Genomic DNA, 26,775 nt, shown 5'->3' on the forward strand with positions numbered 1-26,775 from the left:
TCCTTCATCATCGTTTGAAAACTCTTTTTAAGAAATTTTTTGAAATTTTTTTTTTCTTGAGTTCATTAAACTTTGAATTATTGACTAATATTAATCAAAATAATTTTTCATTTATGTTAAAATAATAATCACTTTAAAATATTTACCCATATAATGTTATTCCTTCACCTATGAATTTTTTTATTAATTTTTGTCTAATGTATATTGTTAGTTCCGTCAGTGTGATTTGTGGATTTAGAGAAACTCAAACACTCATAAAAATCTCACCCAAACCAAACAAAAGAAGACACAGAAAATTGGTAACCCAGTTCGGCGTCCACTCGCCTACGTTTGGGGGGTCAAGCCCGGAGATAAACAATTCACTAAAAGAAGTGGAAATACATGAGTACAAACACTTTGTCACTCATACTCACAAATAAATATCACTATCCTCTCTTGATTGTCTAGTGCCCACACAACCTCTAGCTCAAGTGTCCAATACAATTTCAGAGCAAGATAACTTATATAGACGCCTCAACGTCCCAAAACTAACTTATACCTCTTTAAGAATCTCCACGGCTACTAATTTACAAACGTTCCAAAATTAGCTATTGTAACTCCTGTTGTAACTTAACTTGCAGCATGCCCCTGACTGCTGACTTGATTGAGTTCTGGTTCGATCCATTGTGAAGCGACCTCAAGATTCATCAACCTCTTGGTCATGCTTAGTCCGAGTCGATGCAGCCAAATCTTTCGATCCCGACTACGCAGCCCCCTCACAAGGGACGCACGACTTTGTACGTCTTCATGAAAACTATCCAAACTTGATCTTCAATTCACCCAAGTTTTGCCTTTCAAATCTTATCAAAAGAATAGATATTCAATCAATCATGCCAATCATACCAACAATAAGTATTTCTTCAATTTGGCATATCTCCAATCATACCCTTAATAATCTTCAATCATACTTATTAAGGTTCTTCAAATCATACATTCAATAGTCTTCAATTATACCATTGATAGGCATTTCTTCAATTATCATCCATTCTTATTTAGTTTTCAATCAAATCTCCTAAATATAGAGATGGAAATTTGTACCCTACCCGACGAGTATACCTGTACCCGTACCTGGTCAAAGAGGGTATTACCCTCTTTGACCGGGTATGGGTACAGGTAAGGGTATTACCCGTTAGTTTTTTAGCGGGTACGGGTCGGGTAAGGGTATGCCCCTACCCTACCCGTACCCTTACCCGTTGAAGAGGGTACGGGTAAAACCCGTACCCGTACCCTTATATATATATAATTTTTTTATTAAACTAAACATTTACTCACAATTTACTCAATATCTATTTTCATGGTGATTAATTTGAAAATAATACTTCAAATTTTCTCTTAATATATTATTTTAAATTTTATTTAATTTCTATATTTATATTTGATAATATTATCAAAATTGAATTTTAGATATATATTAAGAATCATAATTAAATTAAAAAACAAACAAATATAAAAAATAATGTTATAATAATTTATTCTATAAATTATAAAACATCCTGAAAAATAAGATACTAATAAAAAATCAATTGAATATAACTTATGAGAATTACTTATAATGTTTTTTATATTCAAAATCTTATTAGATATTTATAAAATTTGAAGCTATATAAAATATAAATAATAGATATATGAAAAAATTTTAAACAAAAACCAAGATGGTTAAACATGAACAAAACAAAAGGTAGAGTTACCATTGAGTCCTAAATAGACGTCATTTTTATGTGATTATATAATTTAAGATAAACAAATATATATCAACTTGTAATTTTGAATTTATGGACATGTGCTTAAAGATTGTAATATAATGTATAATTAATTAATTTTTATTTTTATTTAAATTTAATTCGATAATTTGAACAACGGGTAAGCGGGTACCCTGCGAGTATACCCGTACCCTGCGGGTAAGGGTAAGGGTATGATTTTTTTTACCTTGAAGGGTACGGGTATGGGGTAGGGGTTACGGGTACGGGTAAGGGTTTTGGCATACCCTACCCATACCCTACCCGTTGCCATCCATACCTAAATATGATTTTGATAAGATCTTCCCTTCAAGTTGTAACACATACCGAAAATCGCTCTACCAAGATCTCTCAAGATATTTGCCTTCAATTCAAGACTCCTTACCATCTCACAATGTTTCATCAATTATACCACGTCACAATGGTTGCCATATCACCTTGATAATTTTATTTTTAGATATTATTCATCGCTTCTCTTTGTACATTAATAAGTGTAACTTTTAGCAAAATATCATGTCTTAAATTTTTAACAAATAAGCGCATCTTACTGTAACTTTTAACTAAATAAATAATGATAAAATTAAATTAACTCTCTAAAAACAGTTAATAGTAACTATAATTAAAGTTTTCAAAGTGTATTGAGACATACTTAATTTAATCCTATTTTGAATACAAACTAATTCTAAAAGCATGTATTATTTCTGAATTTCTCAATTTACAAATATTTATTTAATTTGAAAATAAAGTCAGACATAGATTAATGTATAGGATAGGTCTTAAAGATGAGATTATGGTTTTGTGCTAGATAATAAAAATTTTAATGATTTCTTATTAAATAAAAGAGTTTTAAAAATTAAAAAGAGAAGCTTAAATCAGATAGCCTAATATTAAGGTTATTTGAGTTATTATACAACAACGGATGATATGGTGGATGGGTTAGAAAGGTACAACGTTAGTTTAATAAATATTTTAAATACAAGGTTATTTTAATATTGTTATTTTTTAAAAATATCTCAAACTAATTATTTGATTTGCTCCATGGGTCCTATTTATATATCAATTTAGTTTAAATTCATTCAGATTAAACAATTCAGTTAAAATTAGTTGATAGTCTTAAATTTATAAAAATTATATTTCATTCCAAAAGAGCGATGCTATTTTTATCAAATAGGTTTCCCGAATGATGTGGATGCCAACTTGTCATCCACATCCTTATCTACGTCATTATTTTTTTATATATAAACTTCAAATTTAAACCTTAAAAATCCTTAAATTCTTAAAATTATAAAAAAAAATTGTATAAAACTATATCTAAAATCTTAAACCCAAATACTACAAAATCTATACTCTAAAAATCTAAAAACTTCAACCCTAAATAATAAATCCTAAACACTAAACCCTAAATCCTAAGCCCTAAACCCTAAACCTTAAATCCTATGCCCTAAACCCTAAACTGAAAATCACCAACCGGGGTTTGTGATTTTCAGTTTAGGGCTTAGGAGAAAGTTTTCACTTTATCATTTACATGTTTATCTTTTACGATTAAAGGTTTAAATTTAGGATTTAGATAATAAAGACAAATTAATTTTTTTTTAAAAAAAAGAGATATGACGTGGATGTTGACATGGATGCCAACTTGACATCCATGTCATTCGGGAAACTTATGGGGAAATCTATTCTGTAAAAATATTATTACTCATTCCGAAATATATATTTAAAAATCTTGCACAAAAATTAAAGATAACATTAAATTTTTTAAAGGAAAAATTACTCTGTAGTCCCTGAAACTTTTTATTCTTTCAAATGAGTCCTCATGACAAAATATTATTCTCTGCAGTCCCTCCTTTTTACAACCAGTTCAATTTATCCTCCTGTCACTTTTGGAAGTTCAAATTCTGTTCGATAACACACAAATTTGAATAGATTAGTTAAATAGTAAACGGATACACAAAAAACTAAAGAGCAAAACTAAAAGCTGAAAGTGATGTAAGAATAATAAATACGAAATACCAAAACTGAAGAGCAAAACTAAATTTTGAACGTGATGTAAGACTAGTAAATCAGAGGTTATTTAGTCATTAGACTTAAAAGTAATTATGGAAAAAAAAAGAGACTTCTAAGGGATTTGAAAAAAAATCAAAGGATTTTTTTTGACCCAATGGTAAAGTTGCTTGGACTTTTTGAGCAATTCCCCTTTTTTAAAATATAACATAAAAATAAACCAAATTACTAAATTATCCTTGTTTTGGAACCATACTTTTTTTTTGGACTATGAATATCTCTCTTCATTTATATAACTTAGAAAAATCAAAGAACAGTAAAATTGGTAAAAATCAAAATGAATAAATATGGTCTTTGTATTATAATGTGACAACTATTTTGAAATAATTTTTTTTCTTATAACATCTAGTTTTTTTAAGAATGGAGGGAGTATCAACTTTCGAAAATTACTCTCATTTAAAAATCTATCAAAATTCTATTAAGTTTTTACACCCTCTCTCAAAATAGTGTTTTGGTTTAAAAAAATATTATAAAATATATGAGTAGAGTAAATTTGGGGGAAAAAATTATTTAATGATTGATAGATTATTTAAATGGATAGATAAAAAAAATAATGAAAGTTTCACAGAGATGATACATAAGTAGGATTAGAGAAAGTATTTTTTAAATAAAGTAGAATACTCTATTTGGCTTCTCAAATTAGGTTAAGTTGCCCCTTTAGTACACCAAATATGAATTGTCCACAAAAAGCCCCTCCCTTTCCTAAATCAAGAAATTCTAATCCAAACCCTAACAAATGTTCATTTCTCAGTCATTCCTTGCTGAGGTGACATTCTCAATGATTAAAATAATAATAATAAAAAACTTACAAAATTTTAAAAAAATTAAGTGAGTTGTTAACCAACAATTAAAACATTGTAAAGCCATCTAGGTTCGGTTCCTAATCAAATCCAAACCCGAATTCTGCCATCTTCTCTTCTCTCCACCATCTCCACCTAGTCCTTGAATGAAATAATCCTAGTTGGACAACCCCTCTTTTCTTCTCTCCACTATCTCTATTGGTCCTTGAATGAAATCCTTCAAGCTAAACGAATTTCGTGATGCTACAACGCAACCGTGAATTGTGTGATTGTTCAATATGTTGAATTGCTTATACAAACAGTGTAAATTGTGTTGAATTGCTAATGTAAACAATGTGATATGTGAATTGCGACATGTTTGATTAAAGGAAGGTAGGAATGTATCACTATTGATCTATTGTAAAATAAATCTTTCATTTTTGATTGAAGGATTGCATTTTTATCCCTCGGCTAAAATTGTATAAAATTTTATCTCACTGCTACGCAAACCCTAATTGAGAAATAAATTTAAAAAGGAGGAGGTTGTGCTTGATGTTGTTTGCCAATGAGATAAATTGTTTACAATGTTGTCTCCTGATTAAAGGGCGGGTAGTTGTCTGCCCTTCAAGGGGCGAGGGAGGAGAAATGCCAAGAAGCTGAAATTGTCTACAATATAGGTGTCATGATTGAAGGGCTAGAAGCTGTCTGCCTTTCAGGGGTCGATGGAGGAGAGAGAGGAGGTCGTGCTTGATGGAGATGAAAGTTCTGTAGTCACGGGGAAAAGGTAGATGATGTTTGAGACGACAAAATTACACCACCATAAGTAAGGGTGCCAGTGGTGGTCAATGGAGAACAGTGTTGATGTGGCGGTGAAATTTGTGATTAGGCTATTAGTGCGGGTGGAAAGGAGGAAATTAACTCATGCGTTCTAATCTGATTTGGATCCCAATCTGACAACCTTAATTAGATGTTGATTAATATCTTTAACAAAAATATTTCACAAAATTTTTTTAAATATTATTTTAATATATGAAAAATGCCACATCAACGGAGAAAAATGACTAAAATTTTTTTCATTTAAAAAATAAAGGAATTTCCTGTTGACAATTCATATGAAGGGGACTTAAAAAAACACCCTAACCTACTCAGACAGATCCAATACGATATTTTACTTTTAAATAATTAGATATTTTTAAGCCAGAGAGCTTGAAAATGACATGGTCATAACGTTAGCAACACGTCATTAACAGTGGGGCCCACATCACCAACCCCATAAACAAACCGCCACGTGGACAACATAGATATGACACGTGGCAGCACGCTGGTCGGCAGGGGGCGGCATGGGCGGCGCCATCTTTTTCCTTGTGGTGACATCAAGCCGTTCAATTTCCTACACGTTGGCACTCTATCATAAATGAAGGTGGGCCCTACTGATCTTGATTGGATTATGACCGTCCGATCTGTGATGGTCCCTAAGATCTTGGAGAGGAGAGTTGAGGTTGATGTTCATGTTCCTACGTATATGGCATATCCCCATGATTTATTTGTATAATTAATTATTTATTAATCTATGGGCTTCATTAAAAAAAAAAAAGTGAATTTTTAATGCATTTAAAGAATGGTCACTAGTCACATTATTCTCTACAAAAATATCAACATATGTACTAAGGCTGGGAATTATTTAAATTTCATCATTTACTTTTTTAATCATTTTTTAATAATATTATGTATAAAAATAAATTAATTTATTAAAAAAAACTACTTCAATGGTATTTGAGTAAATTAACGAACAATTTTTTAGTTTAATAATATCGATTTTTTATTGAGGAGAAGAGTTCATACCTCAACTTATTTAAAATAAGAGTATAGATGTGTTGAAGTATTAATTTTATATCTGTACACACTCTTCACGCGTGATTTATCCATATCTTATGAAACATATTCATACTAGTAAATTACTCTTTTATATCATATTATTTTAATTTATTTTTTATACGGTTTAACCCTTATATAGCTTGACATATAACTAGATCATCAACAAATGAAAAATTTAAAATTATATGGTTCAAATGATAATATTGAATTTTCAGGATGTATAAATATTAATAGATTTAATCTAAACATTTTAATTATGTTTTTTAAATAAACAATTGGGAAGGTTCATGTTTCTTGGGAAATGTATTTGTATTTTATCTGTATATATGTATTATATATATATATATGTTAATTATTGGTGCAATGAATGCTAATTCCAAGGCATTAATATGAATGTTGGTTAGGGCACTAAACATTGTTTAAAATTAAACAAGTTTATTTTTTATGTCAACTTTTACAACGCATGACTCGCAAATCCATTAGTTTGCTTAGTTCATTTAACCTAGTCAACCTCATCACAATAATATATTCTATAATTCTTAATAAATTTTGGCTTGCCTACGCAAATAATAATATATAAAATTTAAGTGTCACACACACATATATATAAGAATATAATGCTATAATAAAAAAATTAACGCCAATGACCTCTTATTCAATTGATACTGAATCTTCACACACATATATATATATATATATGAATATAATGTTATAATAAAAAAAATTAACGTCAATGACCTCTTATTTAATTGACACCGAATCTTCTGCATGAGCTGTTTGTGTTATTGCCAAAGAGGCAAGTTCAAAATTTCAATCAACTCTTGCATGATGAGGGCACACGTGTGTTAAGATATTAATTCCGTTTTTATATATGCTTTCAACATGGCTTATCCACACTGTTAAAAAATATATATAAAAAATAATAAAATAAAATAACCAAATATAATATATAATATGGAATAATTTGAGTGGGGTTATATTCACAACATCAATTTGATTATTTTCCAAACTAATACATCATATATATATATATATATATATATATATATATATTTCTTTTCTTTATGCTAATGTATACAAGTCAATTACATAAAACAAAATCAAACAAGCACGGAGGTGATTGATAAAAACAGATGTTTGGGTTTTGATCATAAGGTGGAATGAAATATATTAATTATTGCCCATAAATGATGTGAAACAATGTGTATATGTTGACGAAAAAATTACCTAAAAAGAGGGGAATTGCAAGAGAAGACATGAAAATGACACAAATCCAACTTTTTATGTTTGGGAGTTTTCTGTGACCTGAACTCTTTTATGTATACCAACAATATTTTCCTTTTTTGATGGGAACATAACAAACAAAGATATAATTTTCATGGTTGAGTTTTGCACCTTGGAGAGAGAATACATTTTGGTATTATTACAGGCTACAGCTGTGTACATGAAATTTATATTTATTTATTTATAAATTTTTAAGAAAGAATATCTATGTCAAAATGAGTTTTGAGAAGAAAAAAATTACAATGTTTTAATGTTTTATTGCAAACATTCTTCTTATAATTGTTCTCTTTTTAAGTTGTTTTTTTTTCTATAAGAAATAATATGATTTGAATTTATATATATAAAAAAAATCCATCTTTTAAATATACATAAATTTGAGACACCAAAATTAATAAGTAAATTAAGTTATACAAAATCTTATTAACAATACTAATAATGAACAAATAATCCCTCTGAAATTTGGTTATTCACAAAAAAAGCTTTTGAGTTTGAGAATTCACAGAAAGTCCCTCATTTTTCTAACATAATCACATAATATTAAATGTAAAAGTCAGATATTAAATGAAAAGGCCAAATATTAAATGACAATATATTATATGTTAAGTGAATACTTATGTAGTTGCACGAAAGCATACAATGTTAAACTAAAATTATGCATTTTAAGCAGAAAGTATATGTTGTAAGATAGAATAAACTAACAGAGTGAACTGCATGGATTGAAAAGTAAGCTGTCAAAAAAAAATGTGACTATCTAGTAAATTCAAATGTAAGAAGGTCTGTTTGAGATGCCTTTAAATTTTCAAAAATTTATAATTAATTTTCCCTTAATAATATTGTATAGAAGGAATTTTCCTGAGAAAATCCAAATGTCTAGAATCGTGAGAAAATCCAAATGTCTAGCATGCTTGCAATGCTAATTTTAATAACATTATTTTGAGTGGTACGAGCATCCACACCATTCACCCACCAAGGACTTTGCCTTCTACATTCTTTTATTTAATTAATTAATTACCTTCTTTTTTTTTTTCTTTTTGAGAAAACACAGCTTTCCCATCTTCATTCACCTTGTGAACCTAACCCTCTTCATATATATATATACATATATATATATTGGAGAATGAATCCACAAAATTATTCAACATGATCTATATTTATATTGTTGAATAAAGAGACCTCCTAGTACACGCACTCTCTCTTTCTTATATATATATATATATATATATATATATATATATACACTCCTATTAGTTTACATCATCTGCCGACAGTTAAATATCTATACATAATAAAAAATAGAAGAGAAGTGTGCTGAAAATAGTAGGTATGATTAGGGTAAGAGAGGACTGAGGGATCCAAGGGTGAGGTTAGAACAAGGTTTTCAGAATCAGACTGAGTTTTGAACCGGAAAAGGTCAAGGGTTAGAGGTTGAGAGATTGAACTAGGTCAATAATTTTATTTAAAATAAATTATATTTTAATTTAGATGATTAAAAAAAATTAAATATTAAATAATAAAAAATTGAAAACCTTATTTTTAAAACTTTAAGCAATTATGGGTAGCCACTCTAAAGCTTATAAATTTTGAATTTACATTTTAGCTCTCCATATTTTTGTTATTAATGTTACTATTAATCTATTATTATAAAGTTAAATTTTTTTTTAAAAAAAATTGCAAACTCTGGTTGGTGATCTGGTCAATTTATTGGTTCACAGGTCCGAAGGTCTGGGTCACTAGTTCAACCCCGGTTTTTTCAAAATCCGGATTTCTAGAGTGAACCAGATCGATTATAAGTCTAGTTCCTATTGAACTTAGTCCAATTGACTGGTTCGATCCGGTTCTGAAAACTTTGGATGAGAGAAGTGTGTCATCATTAGATTTTGATCCAACGGCGTCTGTGAACATCTGTAGATATCAAATTTATAGACGATCGTAGATGACGCGGACTCTCTTTGTTATATATGTAACCATTTACTAATTTTAATATAGAACCTATTTAATGCTTTATACATTTTCTAAATAGATATGTAAAAAATGATTTTGGAAGATGATATATAAAGGACCAGAAGGAGTATATATTAAATTTTTTACTGTAGTGGATATAAATTTTTCATAAATAATTTTTTTTAATAACCAATATATGTCTTTATTAATTTATATTTTTAACATTAATGGCATCTTAGTCTATTGGTACCATTCTAACCTCAGCTCACTTAGTATGAAAGCACTAGTTTGTTGAGTTAGCAACTTCACATTTATACATGTTTTTCTGACACATGACTTGTCCATATTTTATAAAAAAATAAAAAAATTTAAAACTAATATATTATTATAATGTCAAAACTCAAAAGTTTATGAACCATATTATGCCTTTAGATCATATTTATGAAGTAAAGTAATAGTTTGTTTTATATTAAATTTTACATTTATTCGTATATAAACAGTTATGAAAAACTAATTATGTTAGGCTTTATATAATTTTTAGTAAAAAAAAAAAAAAACTTTTTCCAGAAGTGCTGTTATATTTGGATGTATCAATCTAAACATACCATAGCTGAGAAGTTGTTTTGGTTTTAATTATATAAATGGTCTTCTTTTCAAATTTTGCTATTTTTTTTTTTCTTTGAAACAACAATCAACTAAAAATTATTTTAAAAACACTAAACACTATATTTAATTCAAAATTAACAATTACAAAATTAGAATTCCTTATAGTTGATAACACCATTATTGAATTCAAGGAAGATAAAGAGATTGTGATTACTCACAAATGATGAAACGTGCTTCAAAAGTAACCTAGGATGATAGTAGCGTTGACAAAGAAAAAAAAAAAAAGAAAAAAAATTGAAACTTCTTTCTTCTAAAAATAAATCAATTTAAACAATTATCTACATTATATTTCATTGACTAACTCTACCACACTTCTAAAGGGAAAAAAACATAATTTAAACGAGATCAAAATAATTTAACTTACTCTAGAAACACTTCAAGCAAAATCATTCCTATGATTTTTTTTTAAAAGCAAATTTTCAAAAATTTGTCCAAACAAGTCTAAATTTTTTATTAAATCAAATCCAAATAATAAATCTTTTTATAGATAATGAAGGAGTAGATCTCTCTCTCTCTCTCATTATGTAATGCTACCATGCTTGCTTGAACTATTCCAAGTAAGAACTGCTCTAAAGCTTGAAAATTTCAACATAAGCCATCAATTGTTTAGCATAAATCTCACTCTAAAATGGGTTTGAAGCTCTATGTTTATTTTGGCATGTGAACTAAATAAAATAGTTCATTTCAACCTCTTGAATTAATGTGGTAGTATTATGTTATATTATCATGAGTTAGTGACAACAGATAATTATCAAAATGAAATCAATTAAAAACACACAAATTTATGGGGAAAAAATTAAAATTGAGATAAATTACGAGTAAAAGAGGAGAAGATTATTCCACTCTATTAAAATTGATTACAATACTATTAGACATGCCATCAAAATTATTTTATCATAATAAAACAGTAAAATATGTTTTAATTAACCTAGATTGATTATGAGTCAGATTGACTTAAATTTAATATGGACTTTATCTTAATTAGACTCTCTTTAGATACAGTTTGATTCGACTTTTCAAATAAGATCAAATAAAATTCTTGTCATAAACTCTAAAACAGTTAAAACTGAATATATATATATATATATATATATTATATTCGTCCAAATGAATGCTTTTACTTAAAATACCAAAATAATCAATCACCACACTAAGCACCATAGGTGGATTTAAACTTAGAAATAAGGATTTATTATTATTATTATTATTATTATTATTATTATTATAAGGTATTTCTGTTGGAAATCTCTGGAAACTTATGTCAAGATGTCACATAATCTTAATGTGGGTATCACCTGGATCTCATGTTAACATTTGTGATATCATTTATCTTCTAATACAGGGATTCTTGAAAATATTAAATAGTTTGCATTCATAATTCATTTTGCTTTATTTATTTATTTATATATTATTATTACTAATTTATTTATTAATTTTTCAATCAGTGGTTTTCTTAGGCAATTCCTTTTCTTTGATTGCAACATATTTGGATTTCTACAAAAACTTTGAGAGAGATAGGACTGTTTTTAATTTTCATAATTTGAGATTTTAATAAACAAAAATAATTGGATATTTTTTTGGTTGAAAAGTGAATTGAGAAACTTCAAATCATAATTTTTTTTAGAGAAATATATTTTTGCTACTATAATTTAAAAAATCATATTTCTTTACTTATAATATTCAAACAAAAATAAAGTAGAATTTAGCACTTTTTCCAACAAAAATATTCCAATAAGAATGATTGATGGAAAGGTTATTCTTTAGAGTTAAAATTTTAAAAAAATAAGATTAATTTTGGTATAAAAAAATTAATTAAAATCCTTAGAAAGTTAATATTTAAACTCTCAATTCCTAACCATAAAACATTTATTTAATCATGCTTTGATATTTTTCTTAATATTTTAATAAAAAAATTATTTGGAGAAATATATAACCAAATAACAATATTTTATACTGAATTAGAAAAAAATTGTATTACATACCTGTTGTCTAATAATAATTCCTAGGGCCCGTTTGGTTAGAGGGAATGAGAATATGGGGATGGGGAAGGGGATGGGGATAGGAATAGGGAAAGGGGATTGGAGATGGGGATAAAAGTAATGTTTGGTTGAAGGGAATGGGGATAGAAATATGAGAGGGGATAAGAGAAAATTTTAGTAAATTTACTTTTGTACCCTTGAGTATTTTAATTAAATAATGTATCTTAATTGTAAAAGAAACAATTATTAAATGCCTCCAATTTTTATAAATAATATTTAAATGAGTTATTGATGTATTTATTTTTTAAATAAAATTTTAAATTAATAATTGACAAATACAATTTAATTATTGTTAATTAAAATAAATAAATGTCCAAATTTAATTATTTTTAAATCACCAAAATTTTAATAAATCTAATATTTAAAAAAAAAAATACACACCATAACAACATTTTTAATTTCCACCCAAAACATTATTCAAAAACATCAACATGGCTTCTCCTCATTTTAAAAATCACAACATTCCTAACAAATTTTGAGATATTATGCACTAATAAAAAAAACACATTATAGGAATGCTCCAAATTAAGAAAAACATAAAATCCATATGACACTAGCTATATTACATGAAAGTTGGAGAGAGGAATTGATGACATATAGCATGTAATTTTCTAATTTGTAGAGGGTAAAAATGACATTAACATACCCAGGCATGCTCAATCCCCCCAAAATGAGGGAGATGAGTATGAAGGGGTTGAGGGGTATACAACCCCCCCTCAATCCCTTCCCATGTCCCTAGGTGCATGCCCAAACATGGGCATGCACATGCCACAAGGATTGATCCCCAATCCTTGGGGATCAATCCTTGTAACCAAACGGGCCCTTTAATATTTTTTTACATATATCTTCTTGAAATTTTTATTTTTACGAAAAAATTAAACTATCATTTTTATAATTATATATAAATTTTATTTGATCACCCCTACAATAATAAAGTTGGTATTTTATTTCTCTCATGAATCAAAAATCGAAAATTCAAATCCACGGCCCATTTCTATTTCTTAGAGAAAAAAAAAACATGCTTAACAAAAAAAAACATTTCAAAAGTCCATTGTGAAACAGATTATGTACAAGAAGATAAAGCTAACTAGAACAACTTACATTTAATATCATGCCATCAACAAAGCTTCAAACCGAAAAGATCTTTCGGTCTCTGCATATTCTGTCGACAAATGGCATGTTTAAGTATACCTGTACTAAACAAAACAAATGATCCAATATTTATATTTGATGACAAGAACTAGTTACATATAAGTACATACAATGCACTTGAAAAGCAAACAAAAGAGATCGCAAGACTTGGAAATAAACATATGCATTTCGGAGGCAATCATAAATCCCAAACCGAAGTCTAGTAATTAATTCTTGTCGATTTGGAGCAAAAAATGGCATTTCATTTAATCTCACTGATAAATTCTATAAAAATCGCCGTTCTTGCAACCATGAAAAGTAGTAAAGAACAGAAAAAAGCCAAAGAAGAAGAAGAAGAAATGCCAATGTACTCTTGTTACATAGTACCTCATTCAAAAGCATTCACTTACCGATCGAGCTTCTAGAAAACATTATCTAGAAAAACAATTTCTTCTACATTTGCAGTCGACTCTAAACAATGAGATGAACATCAAGAAAGTATCAGGTTCTTTGTATATCAACCAACAGAATCGACAAAATAACTGAAACTGATTAACTGTTAGTGTCATCTTGCCTGCAAATTTACATTTACACTTACACTTGCTGTTCTTTCATAAATGTATAAAGGGGAAGATAGGCCTTTAAATTCTCTTGACTGCTATTTTTTTAAATTGCAAATACTGAAGAAAAATGTGACAAAAATTGCTCACTTAACTCTGCATCAATCAATGGTTGAAAGTTATGGTGAATTCAGTATTTTGCTCCATATACTGTTAATCGGGAAAGTTGCAGTAATTTGATACTGTGACTATAATTTCCTCTCAACTCGAAGCCCATTACAGGTATTATACATATAGTTGCCAGCATCTTGTTGTTCTAGCTAAATACACTGGCAAACTTAACTTTTAAAATAGGGTTAAAGGCATTAGAGTCTCCTATAAGAATAAGTCATTGTTTATTTTAGTACCTGAAAGTGAAAAAGTAAAATGTTTATTTTAACCAATTAACTACATGAATTTGTTTGTTTTGATCTCCCGCAGCACATCATGAGACAAATAATTCGCACAATTGAAAATCTTCGAATTTAGCTTGCAAAATTTAACCAGACAACAATGACACTATCAACTTTTGAGAATTTAGGGATGGAAATGAATCTCGCAAACATATGAATAGTCTCTCATCAATGAATGTTAGCCTCTCTCACTCACTAGGATTGCTAGTTTATCACTGATACAAAGGATGGGTCTATGAAAATAATACATTAAATGGGCCTTTGACCAAGACTCATATCCAGAGCAAAAAAAAACTCTTTAGATTGAAGTAATTTAAAATATCTAACTAATTAACTGAAGGGAAATCTGATGCAAAATTGTATGAATCAAGATGAAGGAAAATCTAACTGATAATTTATAGGTTGTTTATATGAAATTACACACATACCCTTAAATGAAAATGAAACTCATAGAATTTTCCATACAAATTTGATTTCCATACAATTGGGAAAATGACCATCCTCCATATTTCTTTTTGGTAAAATATAAAATCCAACTCAAGACATATATAGATGAAGCTAAGAGAAGACTGAAGGGTATTTTCATGTTTTTACATTAGTTAGTACTGCTTAACCAAAATTAGAAGAATCAGATTAATTTAGTGGTGTGGTTGGTGCTTTCACATTATGGAGGAGCATTTATGTAATTCCCTTGTGGTGTTTTGTTTCATTTTGTTTTTGTTTTTGTTTTGTTTTTTTAATTTTGAAACCATGTAGTAAGATATAATTTGATTAATTAATCATCATTATGGGGCTAACCATATACCTTGCAAGCTATTCCTTTAGTGTCCGGAAGCTAAACTCCCCTTAGCCAAGACTTATACTCCAACTAAACACAACCAAGAAGACTAAACATCAACTTACAATAATGTCAATGAGTTTTTCAACTAAACATGCAAGCCAAAAAGTTAATGCAATATCAATTTTTCATCGAGCAATATTCACTACCATAGCCAATACAATGAAGTGTGGCAAACAATTAGAAACAAAGATCATAAATCTGACGATCAAAAGTCAAAACTACTACATGGCATAGAAAAATTTGCAGATTGTTAATGGGGAATGCTGCCAAGTAGATGCCAATTCATAAGAAAATAAACACTATAATTAAAAGCAATAAGGAAGATACATGGTTTCCTGATATAATGTCCATTTCCTCGGCCAATATCATGAAGAACATTAAACAATTACACATTATCAACAAAGTATGAACAAAGCTCATAGCTCACAAAGTGTAAACTTGGAAGTCTTGCCAATTAGATGCAAATTCATCATAAAAATAACAATATCATGAAAAAGTTGATGTAATGTTCATGGTTCATTGATCCAATCACAGCTTAACAAACCAATATCATGAAAAGCATCATAGGACTAGACATTATGGGGTAACAACAAACAACAAATGTCTGAAATCAAAACTAATTCAGAAAATACAAAAAATTCCAACTTATTACTCAGGGATGCTACCAGTTCATCAGAAAACAAACAATGTCATGAAGAGCGCTGATGCATTATCCATGATTAATTCATGCAATCTCGACTTCCACAGCCTATATTATGTGGAGTATCAAACAACTATACTTCATCAAATAACTACAAACAAAGGCTGTACATCTGAAAATCAAAAACTAATTCACAGCATAGAAAATTTATTTTTTACTTGGATGTGTCACAAATTCGAAGCAACTTCATTGACAACTCACAACATACAAGGTAGAATTAAAAGAAAGAAAATATAAAAACTTCAAATATCAGGAAGAACACAAAACAATCAAACAAAACTCTTATGTCTGAATATCAAAACTATTTCACAGTATATAGAAAATTTAACCTTTTTACTCGGGGATGCGCCGCTAATTCACCACGAAACAAACAATATCATGAAGAGCATTGATGCAACATTCATGGTTCATTGATGCAATCACCATATCCATGGCCAATATTAGTAGGATCATCAAACAAATACAAACAAAGATCATATGTCTGAAAATCAAAACTAACTCACAGCATAGAAAGATTCATAACTTGTTACATGGAGTTGTCACAACACAAACTAGATACAATACCATATCAAACACTGATGCACAGCCAATTCATGGTTTATTGATCCAATCTCCAATTCCACAGCCAAAATCATGAAGAACATCAAACAACAAGATTGAAGATCAAAACTAATTCACAACATAGAAAAAATTATAACCTTTTACTAAGAGTATCACAAATGAGAAGCCGATTTATCAGAAGACTCACAACATCATATAAGAAGTATAATTCAAAGAAAGAAAACAGGAAACCAACAAACACCATGAAGAACACCAAACAGTTAAACAAAGGTCAGACATCTGAAGAGTTCACAGCAAAGAAAAATTTAAAACTTTTACTCGGGGGTGTTACATATTCATTAGGAAACAAGTAACAACAACCGTACTCGTAGCTTGTTACTTGGAGGTGTCACTAATTAGATACAATATCATGAAAGAATTAACACAACATTCATGGTTCTGTGATCCAATCACCAATTCCTCAGCCAATATGATGAAGAACATCAAATAACACATTTGCAGTTCAAACTAATTCACAGCATATAAAAAAATTATAACTTTTTACTAAAAGTATCACAAATAAGAAGCCAATTCATCAGAACACTAACATATATAACTATAATGAAAATAAAGTTAAAAAAAGAAAATCAGCAAACCTCATTCAATCTCAATCTCTTGAGGCGCATCTTCCTCACCATCTAACCCTAACCCATCCTCCCCACCACCCTTCTCCACATCCATCCCAGAAGCCTCAACAGTTCTCGCCACCCACTCTCTCAGCGGCTCCTCATTCAAATCCAGCCTGAGAAGCCCAGCGAACACGCCGCCCATGAACGCCACCGGCTCCTGCAAACTCACCAGAATGAAATCCAAATCCAAAGAGAAAAATTAAAAAGAAAAAGAAAAAAAAAAAATCAAGACTTTGAGGGCCTCTTTGAGGATTGGCTGATCTTCAAAGGGATTGAAGCAGGCCTGAATCCTCGAACACCGCCTTCTTCTTCTTCTTCTCGTTGTTGTTGGGATTGAGCTGCGCCATGAGAGAACAGCAGCAGCAGCAGGAGGAGGAGGAGGAGAGGAAATCTTGAAGCACTGAGAATGGAGGAACAAAAGGTTGGGGAAGGAGATGGCACGGAGTGTAAATAATGGAAAGAGATGAGGGTAAAAAAGGAATTGGAACTCACCGGCGTTGAGGGAGTTGATGGATGAGCTTTGATGAGCAAAGCCATTGTTGTGAAGTGAACAACTAGAAGCACTGTGAGTGTGGGCTTCGTTTGGCTTCCTTTTTATTTATTATTATTATTATTATTATTTTAAATATTTTGTTAATATAAATTAAGTTTTTTTTAATTATCGTATAGGTCCTTGTAATTGTGTAGTTTCTGCCTTTTGAGTCTTTGTAATATTTTTAGGTATAATTTAAGTTCCCATATTTAGTCGAGTTGAGTCATTTTAGCCCACGGCATAGATGGCCAAATGTTTTATCAAGAAATATTGCAAAGACTTAATTGTACTTAAAAATATTACCGCGAATTTAAATACCCTAATTTGACTAAATATGATGATTTAATTGTAGCTAAAATTATTGCAAAGATTAAAAGGGTAGAAATTACATAATTACAGGACCGACCTGTACAATTATTAAATTTTTTTTTTTGAGAAATTATCAAATTGGTAAATACTCAAGATTTATTAATATAAAAATTTAAATAAGCGCCTGTTGGTTTCCGGATCTCTCTGGGAGTGTGGAAGTGGAGGGTATTTTTTTTATTTTTTTTATTTTTTTGGATAATATGTACAAATCATCATGCACCTTGGTTACCCCTCAACAATACATAAGGAGAAAATTGAATCCTCAATCTTGTATATAAGAATCAAAATTCTAATGATTAGGTTAATATAGTGGCGCCAAAAATAATTGATATTTATAATTAACTTTTATTTACTTATTTATTTATTTAGTGTTTATTTGGCACTTAAAAAATTTTAGTTTTTAATTTCTCAATAAAATAAAAATGACAAAGAGAAAAAAAAAACACTTAATGTAAATAACTAATGCATAGAACACCAAATTGTCACACGTACTAATTATCCATTGCTCTTAGACTCTTATACCCATATATTATTTATAATACTGTTTAAATAAGTTTCAGATAAATCTTAAGTGAAAAAAATCATATCTTTCCTCTTTAGAGATAGGAGAAACTTATTAACTCTGTTAATTTTTACCGATTTTTTAAACGTGCACGTAACAGATTTCAATTACTCCTCGTGGCGGATTTTATTAGTTTTGTATAATTATCAATTTATCTGTAACCAAAGGTTCATAAGCCATCGTAACCGGTGCACTTCTGTATTTGCTTATTGCCTATTGTCAAAAAATTATAAAAACACACACACACATATATATATATATATTTCTACATACCGGATGGCGGATTGAACACCTAAAATAGGTCATAAACTTCCAAAAGTTACACATGAATAGAAGACTATTGATCCATATGATCTTAATCATTAACTAAAAAACAAGTGATCATTGCAGCTATGACAATATCCCATCAAGTCTTGCCGACAAACTGATACAAAAAGATCAAAATAATTGCACCAAACACAAGAAATAGTTTGGCAAAAAAAATTTACCAGATGCATAGTTACTTTCATGGCCAATCTGTGTCATTTGTAATATTTCAGCTTCAGTCAGATGGATTGAAGTCAGAAAAAATGATCAACAGCAAATAAGTAACTGCCAACTACTGCAAAGGATGCGAGGCCACTTCGTGCCATTCGTAACCAAATGCCACGAAACAAGATATTCCTATCGGCCGGAGATGTTCCTGTAACTCTTTCTATCCAATTTCCGGGTGCCTTCCATCTCAGAAGCTTCCTTTCCATCGCTATATACTGCACAAAATAAGGTGGTCATAGTGAGGTCTTTGTTCTCTTGAAAGGATGTAGTTCTTTCAGTTTTAATAAGAAAGAAAATCAGTAATTTGGCATTTTACATGTTTATGTGCTTGTGATGATGGTAGTGAAATGTAACACAGATAAAGGCATGAAGATAAGATTGATAATCTATGGACTCAGGTACTAATGTGGTCATGTGAACTTATTGAATACACAAAGAAAACTGTTTTTGATATCCTTTATAATTCATGCTAAATGCCAAAAATCAAAGCACTTAAAATAATTACTGATCTCTTACCAACCAATCAAACTTTTGACATTTATGCGAAGCATTGGAACAATGTACATTGAAATACTGCTTGATAGGACTGAACTCAAATATAAGTTAAGTACTTTGCTAGTCTGATCTAGTTACTCATGCTAATAAGGAATTGGAATTAACTGATGGTGATTCCCCCAGTCAGAGAACTAAATATAATGTGTATTTCTCAGAACAAGTGAGCATTTTGCATCAATAAAAAAATACGGATGACAAAGAAATGTCCTTTAACACAAAAGCTCTGAAGTTTATGACTTGACTTGTGGTGGTTCGAATGTTTCCCATCTATGCTTAAAAAAGGAGCAGTTTTAGTTTAACTGGTGCTTCAAAGGCTGGCATAGCTATAAACAAACTCATTTTCTTCTTTTCCATAAAATTGGAAGCACTTCTTAGATATTCCTTTATAATCTTTTCCCTTACAGATAATTTTATAGAAAGCTCGATCAATGTAAATTTAACATATGATTAACAAACAAACTCATATCATTTATTTCCACCTACTATCCTTTTCGTTGAAGAGATGGCATATAAATTTTTGATTCTACTATGCGCTAAGCATCTATTTTGTTCTGCACTTATAATTGCATCCCTACAACAGCATTTTGTCAGTGCACCAAATTCAATCATAATTACTATTTTGCGGCAAGGACAATTCCACATCAAGATTTTTCTTGTTTCATGGTAATTAATCCTTTAAACAACAAAATGGCCAACTAATTCTAATTGTCTTGAAGGATGAGTTATCCTGTCTTAGAAAGCATCCTAATTCATCAAGAAACTCTTCAAGGTACCCTCTGGTCATAAATAAATTTATAATTATTCTCAAAAATATTGTTCTTCATATGTTCATCTCAACTTTTGAATTGCAAAAAAGGAATGTTTTCTCCAAAAGACCAATTGCATTAAGCACTCTTGATGAAAATTAATACAATACTTCTTTCACCAACTTACGAGTCTTGTCACCAGAATTTTTAATTCCCTTCAGTAAATCGTTCATATTATTAATTATTAGACTTGATAAATTGTTGATGTGTCATGCAAGTTATTTGTGATTACCTTAGGGATCACAATACACTGAGAACGACATTTAGCCGTGTCCAATGTGTGAGAAGCAGCAGCGGCTATAGATCCAGAAATTCCAGCAGCGAGACTCGCAGCCAGGGGAGATACAGGACCAACTCCATTAATTGACCTGGATATGAAAATAAAACAGTAAGAATACAACATGATAGCAGAAGGCATTTCAATTAAATTCAACTCTTTCAAGAATCTAGGGTATATTATAAAAGAACCAGGAATAGACAACTGGAATTCCTCTCAACAATTGATTCCATTAGAAACAAAGCACAATCAGATGCATTAATATGATGATTAACCATTCGAGACAGGATAGAATTATAGTTAGTAATAAAGGTCGTTTATGTGATCATTAACATTTGCTATAATAATATAGTCATAAATATATTATTGCTAGCTATCAGTAAATAATAATAAAATGAATTTGTAGAAACTTTTACTGTTACCCAAAATGAAAACCTGGGAGGAGGATCAATATCAAGAGCCTTCCAGTTGAGCATCCCTATGTGAATGAACTGCCAGGTTGAGAAAAAGATGCCGCCAAATACACAGTCTCGAACTATTCCAGGACGAAGACCTCTCCACAAGGCCTGCCATCCCTCCAAAGAGATGATATCAGAAGGCCGTTTCACCTCAGAAGCAAGTGGTGGTCTTCCTGAACCAGTCAACAACCATGGGTACTGCTTTAATGCAACAGCCATATTTGAATGCTTTTTTGGTAGGGTTGTCAAAAGACTGAGAGTTTGATTCCACATCTTTTGATCGGGATTATAAGTAGGTAGTAATTTCCAAGCAACTGGAACTAGCTCCGATAGGCTCTTAGTGGCGCCCATACTTCTGGATTTTGCAGTAGAGCTCACCTGTCCACGGAGTTTAAGAAGTTCAAATGGTGTGCTAACAACAGCTTCTGTGGCACCCCCAACAATGCCTGCCAAAAGGGCTTCAGCAACATACACATATTCATCTTCTCTTCCATCTGCCATAATTATAGTAAATCCTCAACTCTGATACTTGAAAAATCTTATTAGCTTATAAATAAAACTTTAGGGCATTCAAATGTCAATCAACTTCAAACTGCAACTATGAAGCATGTGTATAAAGAAAAAAGGCTGAAATTGTAAATTTCCTAATTTTAAAATTGTGATGTCAAACATGCATGCTAAGCAAATGCTCTTTCATGCATTATATGCAATGAAATTGAAGCACAGAGTGGAATATAAGTGGATATCATATTTAAGTAATAAGTTATCCGGGTTATGCCTTTTTTTTTGTTTTGCTTTACATGAACCTCAAATTGCTATCCTATGTTGCATGCTCTTCCACGATCCTTTAAATGTGTTTAGGAGATGAAGAACAATACCAACCAATCTACAGTGAACGGGCTTAATGTATCTTCCATAACTTTAGTCTCTAGAGGTCTGGGTGTGAAGGGAATGAGTCAATGAAATGAAACAAGGGCACTGACATACAAATGGCAAGTTTCCTGATCAATATCAACAATAGGAAATTTAGCTAGGTGCCCTGGTTATGACTGAAAGCTTCCTAATTAATGTAATTGTAGTTTGTCAACAATCACTATTATAAAGCAAAACAATGATATTGCTATCTATGCCCTCATGCAAATCCATGAAATTACAACACTGTGGATAACTATAATCTCAATAAAAGAAAGGAAATCTTAGCTTGAAACAAAGAAGACCTGAAAGTTAGGAGACAAATTATTACCTTTGTAAAAAGCTGTCAATATTTCAAAAACTCCAAAACGAGCCCCCATTCCAGACATCATCCCCAGCATTGACCACCCGATCCCATTGTATAAACCTAATATTGTTCAATGAATTATAATTTATAAGAAATGAAGGATTAGTAATTAAAGAAAAGAAGAAGAAAAAGGCAAGCTAAGCACCACATGCAATCAGCATTGACTTTCTACACAAAATTTTCAGCTCAAGCAAAATTTAAAATTATAATTACAAAATATTTATATAGAAAAAGTGAGAAATCCATAAATGAATACTAGTATTTAAAGCCAATCTTAAGTATTCAATATCAACTATCTGTGCTTCAGATTTTATATAAGACTGAATTTTATTTATTTTTCATGGGCCTAATCTGCAGCTATCAGCACATAGTGGATGGCCTTTAGTATCCAAAAGTGCTTACACTTGAGCAGATTGTCTTATGAGCAAAGGGCCAATTTTCATTCCCAGGGTAAGCACGTTTGCAATTATCGAAATAAAACAAATATAAGCATAGAACTAAAAACAAATAATATAGTAACTCATTCAGACCGGAAGCTACCTTACTAGAAGTACAGAATAACAAAGCTTTATTCTTATTCGAGAAACAAAGACATGAAAAAAATAAATAAATAAATAATTAAATAAATAAATAAATAAATAAATAATACAGATGATAATAACATGAAAAAGAACAAATATTAAGAGTCACAAATTAAAACTGACATCAACAAATATATCATCTCTAAGAAGAAAAACTAGTGAATATTGAAACCAGAAAGAAAGTGGAAGAATGATATAGGCAAAGATTGCTTTAAGATGAACTATCAAGCTCATGCTCAGGCCTTGCAATGTGAGAAGAATTTAATTACCAAAAACGTTAACTCATAAACATCGCAGGCATCCTTTCTCTTATCTTCATTGCTAAGTCATAATTTTTTTACACATGGTGATTATAATTACTAAATATAGGTCGGATATGAATAATAATAGGTTAAAGACCAGAAAGGATAATGACTTTTATATAATTATCATCTCATTTTTGAATGGATACCACCAACCTTTGAAGGGAATCAAGTTACATAAGCAGCAACTAGGACAGGCAAGGGATTAAAAATCCAGACACCATTTTCAAATTTCATAATTTTTCATTAGAAAATTTACCATGGGTGAAAAAAGGACCCTGAACAATTTAGTTTTTAAGAAAATGCATAGCCAGTAGGGCTTTCCATCATTACACCTTCATAGAGCAGCTTTTCCTTAAACCTAAGCAGTTTCTTGAAAGCTAGCAAAAGTTTAACCATTGTTTAGAGTAGTCATTGACTTCAAATCTATTTTGAGAGTAATGCTTCAACCATAAGAAAAAACTATGTAACACTTCTTGTGAAATCTGAACTATCATAGTTTTGAGTTAAATACTCTTCACAGTCTAGAAAAAATTAATGCATCCATTTCCATGGCATTTGCTCCTAAAACGGATCACAAACATAATGTGTATCTATAGCACTAGAGGTCATAAAAATAGTGACCATAACAAGGTGGATTTCGCATTTAGAGAAATGTATGAACAAATTCCATTACACATGGAGTGATTATCTTCAACACCTTGGCATGGACCTTTTTTGAGAGTTCTCAAGATCTTCAAATAGGTTCTTCTGACTTGGCAAAATTTCACATAAACATTCTAAAGAAGAGATTGAAGACATGTTCGCTCCAACAACAATTGGATTTACTCAATTTTCCATAGGTGAAAGTGATCGAGGGAGGCAAAGATGAGAAAACTATCGATTGTGACAAATGAAAACTTTCCACTTGAAATGCTCAAGCTTTTAATTGAGAGTCCAAATGATTGATTCATCAAAAGGAAATAGCTTGGCACTGATATTTGAAAAAAAAATCTAGTTTTATCAATATATCTGAAAGGATAAGTCAAGTGATAAAACTTATCACAGACCATTTTTCTACCCACTATTATTTTCATTATGCCTTCATTCATTAAATACTAGCATACTATCTCCATATCCATTTTCAAGCTCCACAGTATTTTAATCCAACATAATTAAGCATTTTCAAAAGTAAGATGGGAAATCATAGATTCCTTACCAGCACTATATGACCATTAAATTTGGTTTTCTTGGACTCCACACCAATGTGCTCAAGGTGACTTTGTTCATTACATCTGAGAGGAGCTAGACGAGAAGAAAATTTCATGTTTAAAATTTGATTGATTTTGTGCTAGTCGGCCAAAATGCCTAATCTAGGGATCACAAGATTCTCCATTACACTAAATGAACTTCTGAAGGCATGGACTGTTAACTTATGGAGCTCAAATCAATGCAGCACATGGGCTGCTAAACTATCGCAAGGGCTGCTATACCATTACAACCATTAAACATAACTTTGAGGGAATGAATGTGGTAGTCTTATGAATTCTTGAGTTCTTGTAAGGGGATAACATAAAGAGGTAATGAGCGAGAGAAGAGTAGTTCGTGAGTGAAAAATATATACATAAATCCTTTGAGTGTTCCTCAAGGTGTGTGCACACCAAAATGAGTGTTTGAGGTGCATTTTTTTTACTCTTGAACTGTTTTTCATGGTGGATACTGCAGCGATTGTAGGAAACAAGATGTAGCTCATTTAAAGGGTGAACCTGTATAAATTCTTGTGTTTTTGTCCTTTTTATTTTATTTTACTTTTTTTTATTTTATTTATATCGTTCTTGTTAAAAAGAATTTAAAATTCTCAACCCTTCAAATTCCTAACATGGGCCCATGCCGCTCCAAAGTTCCCTGAGTTACAGAGGAAGCTTCGAGCTACTTTTCTTCACTGGTTGAAAAACTCTCTCTAGAGCACAGATTTAGGTTTAAAATTTAAAAAAAAAAGGAAAAAGAAAAAAGAAAAAGAGCACCTAACAAAGCATCTTCACATTTTAAAAATTGCAAGATCACCCTTTCTGAGGTGTTCCAAGGATAATGAGTAGCCCGAGTCCCATCGTGGCCAATTAAATTAAGGATCAAGCATTGATTAAGGAATTTGAGAACACAATCCTTGTTGCATTGCAATAGACTACATGAGCTCCAATATTCAAAGGAACAAGCTTTCTCAATGTACCATGATCAAAGAACAAATATGAACAGGACAAAAACACCAACATTCACAAATTTTCAAAGAAAAATTCAAACCAAAATCAATCTAATATCAAAGAGAAAACCACCATTTCTATACCATCAAGCAAGAAATCAAAGGAGAAACGCACCTGACAATCCAGATACTGATCGAACCCTATCAACAACCTGAAAAAAGCTCAACTTCTGACCAGAACCAGCACTAACCTATCCATAACAAGCAAAGAAGCAACCAAAACAACAAAAGGATTGAATTTCTACTACATTTTCTCAAACTAGACACAGAAAAAAAGGATTGGAAGAGGAAGTACCTGGAGGAGGGTTTTGAGCGTGTCGAGAGGGTGAGTAAGGGCGGCGGCAACGGCGACGGCGCTGCCCGCGGCGGCGGCGTGGCCGGCGAACATGCTTTCGCTCAGTAGAGCGCCCACCATTGCTTTGGATTTCCAGGTTTCTCAAAAGAGTGAGGGAGCTAAAAGTTTTATTGCATATAGACCCTCATAAAACCTCATAATTCGGTATAAACTCGGATAAATTTTTTAACCAACTAACTAAACTTTCGCTCATTTTCACTTTTATCATTGAACTCCAATTTATATCAATTTAATTACTTAATTTTAATTTTATTTCACTATATAGTAAATCAAGAGATTTCAATTCCAAATGAATGATGTGGCTTTTTTTCGATGACCTGAACATCTCTAATAGATTTAATAATGTGTCATGGGCATGACTGACAGATTTTTAGATAGACATATAATCAATTCGGGGTTCAAATCCTTAATTTATTACCGGTTGAAATCAAATTAAATTTGAGTGACCAAATTGATATAAATTGAAGTTTGGTGATCAAAATAAAAATAAGTCAAAGTTTAATGACATACTAAAAAATTTACCTGTATAAACTCATGCAAAATTTGTAAGTGTGTTTACATATATATATATATATATATATATATATATATATATA

The 26,775-nt window shown here is 30.5% G+C and overlaps 2 protein-coding genes across 5 annotated transcripts; both read right to left on the reverse strand.

The window, feature by feature from the left end:
* Window positions 1–13,390: 13,390 nt before the first annotated feature.
* LOC120275265 (UPF0426 protein At1g28150, chloroplastic) lies at window positions 13,391–17,910 on the reverse strand. 4 transcript variants are annotated; one of them, XM_039281795.1, is made up of 4 exons: window positions 17,826–17,910; window positions 17,566–17,733; window positions 17,301–17,490; window positions 13,391–13,582 (listed from the first exon to the last, which is right to left on the reverse strand). In XM_039281795.1, the coding sequence occupies exons 1-3, from the start codon at window positions 17,868–17,870 to the stop codon at window positions 17,302–17,304; spliced, it is 402 nt and encodes a 133-aa protein (XP_039137729.1). In that variant the 5' UTR covers window positions 17,871–17,910; the 3' UTR covers window positions 13,391–13,582; window position 17,301. The 4 variants fall into 4 exon arrangements, with proteins under 4 accessions (XP_039137729.1, XP_039137728.1, XP_039137727.1 ...); XM_039281794.1 differs by having other exon boundaries at window positions 13,391–13,611; XM_039281793.1 differs by having other exon boundaries at window positions 13,391–13,616.
* A 1,205-nt stretch (window positions 17,911–19,115) lies between these two features.
* LOC120275213 (solute carrier family 25 member 43) lies at window positions 19,116–26,248 on the reverse strand. Its single transcript, XM_039281736.1, has 6 exons — window positions 26,120–26,248; window positions 25,940–26,015; window positions 22,670–22,765; window positions 21,404–21,920; window positions 20,924–21,059; window positions 19,116–19,545 (listed from the first exon to the last, which is right to left on the reverse strand). The coding sequence occupies exons 1-6, from the start codon at window positions 26,237–26,239 to the stop codon at window positions 19,357–19,359; spliced, it is 1,134 nt and encodes a 377-aa protein (XP_039137670.1). The 5' UTR covers window positions 26,240–26,248; the 3' UTR covers window positions 19,116–19,356.
* Window positions 26,249–26,775: the final 527 nt, after the last annotated feature.

The sequence above is a fragment of the Dioscorea cayenensis genome, chromosome 14, assembly GCF_009730915.1.
Source record: "Dioscorea cayenensis subsp. rotundata cultivar TDr96_F1 chromosome 14, TDr96_F1_v2_PseudoChromosome.rev07_lg8_w22 25.fasta, whole genome shotgun sequence".
Lineage (NCBI taxonomy): Eukaryota > Viridiplantae > Streptophyta > Magnoliopsida > Dioscoreales > Dioscoreaceae > Dioscorea > Dioscorea cayenensis.